Source organism: Silurus aristotelis (genome assembly GCF_946808225.1).
Source record: "Silurus aristotelis genome assembly, chromosome: 25".
NCBI lineage: Eukaryota > Metazoa > Chordata > Actinopteri > Siluriformes > Siluridae > Silurus > Silurus aristotelis.
This window is the reverse complement of record NC_139598.1, coordinates 727,513-737,512: the sequence shown is the minus strand read 5'-3', so window position 1 is coordinate 737,512 and position 10,000 is coordinate 727,513. Positions and strand designations below refer to the sequence as shown.

The following is a 10,000-nucleotide window of genomic DNA, read 5'->3' as shown; positions in this document are numbered from 1 at the left end:
TACACACTGCACAGCTGATCATATTTACACACTGCACAGCTGATCATATTTACACCCCGCGCAGCTGATCATATTTACACCCCGCACAGCTGATCATATTTACACCCAGCGCAGCTGATCATATTTACACACTGCACAGCTGATCATATTTACACCCCGCGCAGCTGATCATATTTACACACTGCACAGCTGATCATATTTACACACTGCACAGCTTATCATATTTACACACTGCACAGCTGATCATATTTACACACTGCACAGCTTATCATATTTACACACTGCACAGCTGATCATATTTACACACTGCACAGCTTATCATATTTACACACTGCACAGCTTATCATATTTACACCCTGCACAGCTGATCATATTTACACACTGCACAGCTTATCATATTTACACACTGCACAGCTAATCATATTTACACACTGCACAGCTTATCATATTTACACACTGCACAGCTTATCATATTTACACACTGCACAGCTGATCATATTTACACACTGCACAGCTTATCATATTTACACACTGCACAGCTTATCATATTTACACCCTGCACAGCTGATCATATTTACACCCCGCGCAGCTGATCATATTTACACACTGCACAGCTGATCATATTTACACACTGCACAGCTGATCATATTTACACACTGCACAGCTTATCATATTTACACACTGCACAGCTAATCATATTTACACACTGCATAGCTGATCATATTTACACCCTGCACAGCTGATAATTTTTACACCCTGCACAGTTTATCATAATTACACCCTGCACAGCTGATCATATTTACACACTGCACAGCTGATCATATTTACACCCTGCACAGCTGATCATTTTTACACTTTTACAGCTGATCATATTTACACACTGCACAGCTGATCATATTTACACACTGCACAGCTGATCATATTTACACCCTGCACAGCTGATCATTTTTACACCCTGCACAGCTGATCATTTTTACACCCTGCACAGCTGATCATATTTACACCCCACACAGCTGATCATATTTACACCCCACACAGCTGATCATATTTACACCCCGCACAGTTGATCATATTTACACCCCACGCAGCTAATCGTATTTACACCCTGTGCAGCTGATCATATTTACACCCCACACAGCTGATCATATTTACACCCTGCACAGCTGATCATATTTACACCCCACACAGCTGATCATATTTACACCCTGCACAGCTGATCATAATTACACCCCACACAGCTTATCATATTTACACCCTGCACAGCTGATCATAATTACACCCCACACAGCTTATCATATTTACACCCCGCACAGCTGATCATTTTTACACCCTGCATAGCTGATCATAATTACACCCTGCACAGCTGATCATAATTACACCCCACACAGCTTATCATATTTACACCCCGCACAGCTGATCATTTTTACACCCTGCATAGCTGATCATATTTACACCCTGCACAGTTGATCATATTTACGCCCTGCACAGCTGATCATTGGCAGTGAAGTGTGGGGTTCAATTACACAACAACAGTTTGACAAATTGGACAAACATCCAACTGAAGGTCTGCATGTGGAGTTCTGCAAAATGATCATAAAGGTGCACAGAAACACCACCAACAACAGATGCAGGGCAGAATTAGAGCCGATATCCACACACACACACACACACACACACACACACACACACACACACACACACACACTGCACACTCACAGCCCACTACACACACCCCTGCCACCGAGTGTGTGACCATGTCATCTAGTGTATGCAACAAACACACACACGCGCACACACACACACACACACACACACACACACACACACACACACACACACACACACACACATTCATCTCTTTTTCTTTTCTTTCTACTTTTAATTTTTATTTTATTGATTATTATAGTATTTTATTTTTAGGTTTTCGAACTGTTCCTTTTATAACTTTTATAACTCTATATTGTTATTATAGTTATATTACAGTATATTATAGATTCTATACTATATTATATACAGTATTTTATATACATATTATATGTATAGTATATTATATACAGGGGGGGTGGTAGCTCCACTGGTTAAGGCGCTGTATTACTGATTATGGCTGACCCTGCGCTCTGACCCCAGTTTCCGAGCAAGCTGGGATATGCGAAGAACAAAATATTTCACTGTGCTGTAATGTATATGTGACAAATAAAGGCTTTTCTATTCTCTATTATTACAGAGTTAATTGATATTTCTGATGGTAATTTCTGTTATGTATCTGTATGTTCAATACTTTGGCAATACGAATGTCCATATTTGAATTGACAATAAAGTAAGCTTTGAATCTTAAATCTTGAGAGAGAGAGAGAGAGAGAGAGAGAGAGAGAGAGAGAGAGAGAGAGAGAGAGAGAGAGAGAGAGAGAGAGAGAGAGAGCAATAGAAAGAGTGATAGAGGGAGCGATATATAGAGAGAAAGAGAGAGTGATAGAGAGAGTGATAGAAAGAGTGATAGAGAAAGTGATATAGAGAGTAATAGAGAGAGTGTAGAGAGAGTGATAGAGAGTGTGATAGAGAGAGTGATAGAGAGAGTGATAGAGAGAGTGATAGAAAGAGTGATAGAGAAAGTGATATAGAGAGTAATAGAGAGAGTGTAGAGAGAGTGATAGAGAGAGTGATAGAGTGAGTGATAGAAGGAGAAAAAGAGGTCTGTAGAGTTCACAACATCCTGAATGTCCACCTTATCACTAATCAGAGTGCACAACATCCTGATGGATCATTTTGAACTCAGGTTTGTGTGTATAGTAGTAGCACAGTATTTGCATGACATAATTAAACCTAAAGTCTATCTGGAACCTCAGCAGGCCTCCAAAGCTCCAGCAAACTCATTTCAGCATCTGTGCAAACTTCCACTTGCTCCTGTCCTTCATCCCTCCATCTCTTTCTCAAAATCCTCCTGTTTTCTTCCAGTCCCTGCACCAGATCTTCCTCAAAGCCTCGCAGTCACATGACCATGTTCCTCTGCTGTTACAGAACATAACAGAACGTCTTTCAGAGACAAAAAATAAATGTCTTATAATTAGCATCAAATTCAAGATTTAAAAACGGAAATATTTTTCATCATGCTCGTCTTTTTTACACTGAAGCTTGTATTAATTTTTTTTCTCAGTCACTCTCATCACTTCAGGTCCCTTAGGTCCTCCTTTAGTGATTCCTACAATAGCAGACTGTATATCTCACTTCTATCCCTTCAGTGATGTTCTACCTGAACCAATCCACATTTTAATCCCTTCATGAAGCCACATTCACTGAAACATCAGTATTATAGAGAAGTGCAGTAGATCAGAGCTGCATCACACACAGGATCTCATACAGTCAGAATGAAAGTCATCACTAAAACAAGAAACCAAATCAACCACGTTAAAACACGTCTCCTTTCACTGGAGCCACAACTGCACCTTCACACACATCATCTCCAACAGAAGCATTGATATTAATTACATTTTTGTAGTTTTCCGACCACAGAAACCTCTTGGCATTACAGTTTTCCTGGGAATTAGAAATGAAGGCAAATTGTTTGTTTTATGAAAAATCCACATCAAAGCTTAACAATTGTTCTGATCCATTTAACCAAAGGACGTGAAAATGCTGACATTACTGGATGCCTGCTAGAGGACCTTGGAGTCGTGAACTCGAAATCTAATTGGTTTGAACAACAGCTTCATATTCATGTACAGTATATGGAGCTCCAGGTGCCCACTGTTCATTCTGAAGGCTTTAAAGCAGATTTCTTTGTTGGCTTTGGGCACATTTCAGTGCTGGAACAGGTTTTTGGTCTCCTAGTTCAGCCTCCTGCATACAGAGACATAGAGAGAGCTTTGTGTTGGAGACATGTGAGTGCAGATTTTAGCGTTCCTACCAGAGCACACAGCAGGTCCACAGCCTCAAGGATCAGCTCCTGGTGACCGATGCGTGACACACCCAAATCCTCCAGCTCCTGATGAGTGATACGGAGCAGCTGATCACCTCCAACCTTCTCTCGCTCAAAGTTCTTAATGTATTGCTGCAGACAGTCGTCCAGTCCTGTGGAAAATAAACATGCACATTTAATATTGCTGTTTTGTGTGTGTGTGTGTGTGTGTGTGTGTGTGTGTGTGTGTGTGTGTGTGTGTGTGTGTGTGTGTGTGTGTGAGTAGAGAGTAAGTACTCTGAGCTCATACTGTATATTGATTTATCTTAAACCCAGTAAGAACTGATTTTTGCACAGCCTTTGGTCACACACACACACACACACACACACACACACACACACACACACACACACACACACACACACACACAATATGAAAACATTCTAGAGATTCGGAACGTCAGAAATCAGAGTAGGGAGGGGCACAGTGTCCAAATGTGGTTCTGTAGATGACAAGTGTGTTCGAGTAAAACACACACACACACACACACACACACACACGCACACACACATACCGGCAGACGGCATTTGTCAGCTCGTAGCATTCCTGTCAGTCTGTTTAATGCCTTCATATCTCCACCCCAACATATCGCCACGCCAACTGTTCATCCACCATAAGGCACGTCTCAGACGCCTCACTGTGTGTGTGTGTGTGTGTGTGTGTGTGTGTGTGTGTGTGTGTGTGTGTGTGTGTGTGTGTGTATAATTATTATTATTAGAGATCGCTAAGGTCTAATCTGCAGACACACAAAAACTTACCATGAACTTTTGAATTTATTAGTCAGTCTGTCTGTCTGTCTGTCTGTCTGTCTGTCTGTCTGTCTGTCTGTACAACTGTCTGTCTGTATAATTACTCCAGCAGAGAAGACTAGGCCTTCTGAAGATTCTAAAAGGCTTCTAAGCAGAACCATAATTTAGAAGCTGCAGCTGCAGTCTTCCTCCTTAAGAACCTGTAAAGAACTTCTAATCATCTAGACAGCACTGAGATAATGAAATGTGAAGCTTCTGTCAGATTTTGGATGTTCAAGGAGACAATGTTGAGCAGCAGTGAGTTCTTGCACACTCAAGGATTAAAAAGGGTTCTTCTCAGAACTGTGTTAAAGTGATGTGCATTTAACTCCACTTCTGGTAGAGGTGTGAAGATCATGATGATGAAGATGAGGAGGAATAGGTGGAGGAGGAGGAGGAGGAGGAGGAGAGGGATCTCCTGCTGAGGTTTTAATTCAATGTTTTGTCAAACACAGTGGCTGATTTATGGAGATTAGAGTCTTTCTGTTAGCAGGAAGTTAACGCGGTGAAAGTGAGAAAATTTTTTTGTGGAACCAAGCAGGGGAACCTGCTAATGAAGGTTCTATCTGTGAAACCAAGCGTTTATCTGTAGAACCGTGTCTTCATCTGTAGAACCGTGTGTTCATCTGTAGAACCGTGTGTTTATTGACTGCTAATTGTGGCTGGTAGCATAAACCAGTTCAATGGACAGAAGCCAGTGGGATACAAGAGAGAAAAGAAAGAAGGAGAAAAAAACGATGTGAATCTGAATTTTTTAGTAGCAGTGAAGTAGAACACGGAGCGAGTAAACATTATTTATTTCTCTCTCAGGCACAAAACGCCTGAGACTGGAACATCCCTCTGCTCATGGCCAGGCATTATCTGATTAATTCCTCTGTGTGGTCTTTTATTAATGCAGCTGAGACATCATTTACCACTCTCTCACACACACACACACACACACACACACACACACACACACACACACACACACACACATTGTGCTGAACGTTCGCTCGAACAAACACACCAGGATCAAATCTCAACATATTTTACAGTCTATTATTAAAGAAGATCAAACAAACTTTCAACTTCTTTTGTGAATACCAAGAGGAGAAGAAGCTACAGCAGCTTCCTGCAGTACAGCAGGAACATCTTCATGGCCTTCACATGCTATCTGAGAGAACAAAGCAGCATCAGCAAGCAGACCTATGAGAAATGAGAGGGTGGAACCCTGAAATGCAATATGGAGAAGCTCCAACATGTCCAAGTGAGAGTGAGAGCGAGAACGTCAGTTCAGTGAGCACTGAGCTCACCATGTGAGATACAGATCACAACTCATCTCAAATGCTCATTGATACAACTCAGTTCCAACATCTCCTCAGCTCCTCATGCTCTCTGTAACCATCCACTTAGTCCTCATCTCACACCTCAGGAACGTATGTATATATTTCTATTTCAGAACCATCTGATCGAAAACATCTAACATCTAACACCATGTCCACATTAACATCTAACACCATGTCCACATTAACATCTAACACCATGTCCACATTAACAGCTAACACCATGTCCACATTAACAGCTAACACCATGTCCACATTAACATCTAACACCATGTCCACATTAACATCTAACACCATGTCCACATTAACATCTAACACCATGTCCACATTAACATCTAACACCATGTCCACATTAACATCTAACACCATGTCCACATTAACATCTAACACCATGTCCACATTAACATATAACACCATGTCCACATTAACATCTAACACCATGTCCACATTAACATATAACACCATGTCCACATTAACATCTAACACCATGTCCACATTAACATCTAACACCATGTCCACATTAACATCTAACACCATGTCCACATTAACATCTAACACCATGTCCACATTAACATATAACACCATGTCCACATTAACATCTAACACCATGTCCACATTAACATCTAACACCATGTCCACATTAACATCTAACACCATGTCCACATTAACATCTAACACCATGTCCACATTAACATATAACACCATGTCCACATTAACATCTAACACCATGTCCACATTAACATCTAACACCATGTCCACATTAACAGCTAACACCATGTCCACATTAACATCTAACACCATGTCCACATTAACATCTAACACCATGTCCACATTAACATCTAACACCATGTCCACATTAACATCTAACACCATGTCCACATTAACATCTAACACCATGTCCACATTAACATCTAACACCATGTCCACATTAACATCTAACACCATGTCCACATTAACATCTAACACCATGTCCACATTAACATCTAACACCATGTCCACATTAACATATAACACCATGTCCACATTAACATCTAACACCATGTCCACATTAACATCTAACACCATGTCCACATTAACATATAACACCATGTCCACATTAACATCTAACACCATTTTTCCCACAATTTCATTCAAACAAATAAAATTCTATACAAATTATTTGTTCCAAACTCAAGCAGTTAATTTATGTGTCTCAATATTTAACAATTTTAATAATTTATTATGTAATTAAACATCATAAATATAAATATTGAATTTTTAATAAAACCATTTTTATTTCAATATTTTGTTTATTTAATTTATTTAGTTTGTTTATTTTTGGTTTTATAAATGCACTGAAAATTATTAATATTATTATTATTATAATTAGAATTATTATTATTATTATTATTACTCTTATTTTTATTACTTTTTGAAAGCTTTTTCCTGCACATGGGCAGTGTCATGACGCAAAGTGGATGCAAGTGCAGAATTATATTATCTACATAAATATAAATAAAACTAATTATATATTAATATATTATTATAATGATAATTGTAATAAACAATACATAAATAAAAAAACAAATGTGTGTCAAAAAAATTATTGTTATATATATTTATTGAAAATAAAATATTAAATTATGAATGAAATTATTTTTATTTTTAAAATAGTTCTTGACTGTAGTAAGTCTCAGGTGTGGAATAAATCTACAGTGTAATTAATAATAATAAATATATATATATATATATATATATATATATATATATATATATATATATATATATATATATATATATATATATATATATTTAATATACATATTCAGATCAAGAAAGATTCCGTCCTACATGTTGTCGTGTTGTTGAGGTGTGTGTGTGTGTGTGTGTGTGTGTGTGTGTGTGTGTGTGTGCTTTAACATACAGAGCTCTTTCATCCTCCCTTTTCTTGATCTGTGTTTCAGTTTCAGCTGGAAAAAGAAAGGAAATAAAATTTTCCGCTTTTTTAATATGCTTTAAAAAATGTACTTCTTATTTAGAACTTGGTTCTAGTTCAGCCCGACCCGTCCCAGCTCAGTACAGCCTGTTCTAGCCCAGTATAGCCCAGTACAGTCTAATCTATCCAGCCCAGTCCAGCCCAGTGTAGTCTAGTCTAGTCTAGTCTAATCTATCCAGTCCAGCCCAGTGTAGTCTAGTCTAGTCTAATCTATCCAGTCCAGCCCAGTGTAGTCTAGTCTAGTCTAGTCTAGTCTAATCCTTCCAGCCCAGTCCAGCCCAGTGTAGTCTAGTTTAGTCTAATCTATCCAGCCCAGTGTAGTCTAGTCTAATCTATCCAGCCCAGTCCAGTGTAGTCTAGTTTAGTCTAATCTATGCAGCCCAGTGTAGTCTAGTCTAATCTATCCAGCCCAGTCCAGCCCAGTGTAGTCTAGTCTAGTCTAGTCTAATCTATCCATCCCAGTCCAACCCAGTGTAGTCTAGTCTAGTCTAGTCTAATCTATCCAGACCAGTCCAGCCCAGTGTAGTCTGAGCTCCAGTTTCTTTTAGTTTGCGATAAAGCCGACCTGTGTTTAGCAGAAGCAGCATTGGTTCTAAATATAGTTTTATATAAACCTCAGAGCTGAGAACTGCAAAACAAATAAACTGGCACACACACACACACACACACACACACACACACACACACACACACACACACACACACACACACACCACATGTCACATGAAATATGATAGTGTATTCATGTACACACCCTGGTCAAGCCCGGAATATTCAAAATACATTGGCATACATGTGTGTGTGTGTGTGTGTGTGTGTGTGTGTGTGTGTGTGTGTGTGTGTGTGTGTGTGTGTGTGTGTGTGGGTGGGTGGGTGTGTTCACGTTGCAACGTTAAATACTATAACACTTGCCACAATTGTCGCCGAGTTGCATCATAATCCTTCTAATAAATCTCCTTACAGACGAATCTGCTGATAAACTGATGTATATGTTCTACATTTTCTAATAACGATAATATTAACATAAACACCTTGTTTTTATTACCTAATGAGGACCCAGAATAAGCTCTGTGGGACATATTATATTCCTCAACAATTTATATATATTTTTAAAAACCTGAATGATGAACAGCTTCTTAGTTTAAAGTTCAAGGTGCATTTCTGTGTATCTTTGCATTTATTTAGACATAGTAATAATGAAGTTAGTAATGTGGTCAAAAATGAGGTCCTCATGAGGTTAGAAAAACAAATGTGTGTAAAGACAAAATCACTTCTGATATCGCTGAGCTTCACAGTGTTTTGTATCACAATCACTGACACTGGAGACTCCTTCCATATACTGAAAATTTCACCACATCCAAATCTGTCACTTTACATGTCCCTGTGAACGAGCTGTCGCTATGGAAACGATAATGTATTAGAAAGAGGGCGTTAATATAAACCTAACTACTGTCAGAGCTGCACACACACACGCACATACACACACACACACACACACACACACACACACACACACACACACACACACACACACACACATTGTTTCACTGGTCACTGACTCGTGGTGAACGTTCTCCTTCATGCAGAGTCAAACACAGCTCAGCTTCATCTGTTCATCTTTCATTCCATTTTTATTACCTTACTCAGGAGGATATCATTAGTGTCACATCTCAAAACCATTTGAGATTCGATTCTATAATTGCCCCATTAAGTTTACAGCAAGGTGAAACATATGAAGCATGTTTTCAGGCGTAGGAATTAATAAGAGGAACGACAAGACTTCTGTAAGACAGTGGTGTGCGGTCAGGACCAGTAAATCTTCTCTGCTGGTCTAAACACTATCAGAAGCACTGACCTACATTTACAACCTAAATTATAATATTTGTTCCATGAAATTGTATAAATTTATTCTCTTCATGTCGTAGTGTTTCTCTCGGCTGCACTGCTTCAGTAAGTGGA

The 10,000-nt window shown here is 39.0% G+C and overlaps 1 protein-coding gene across 5 annotated transcripts in view; it reads right to left on the bottom strand.

Moving 5' to 3' along the window:
• The window catches only part of cnksr2a (connector enhancer of kinase suppressor of Ras 2a), a 59,177-nt gene that overhangs the window by 43,199 nt on the left and 5,978 nt on the right, over nt 1-10,000 (bottom strand). For all 5 annotated transcript variants that reach the window (XM_083529604.1, XM_083529605.1, XM_083529606.1 and 2 more), the window contains exon 2: nt 3,902-4,065. In XM_083529604.1, the coding sequence (XP_083385730.1) occupies nt 3,902-4,065 (164 nt within the window). The remainder of the gene's footprint in view (nt 1-3,901; nt 4,066-10,000) is intronic.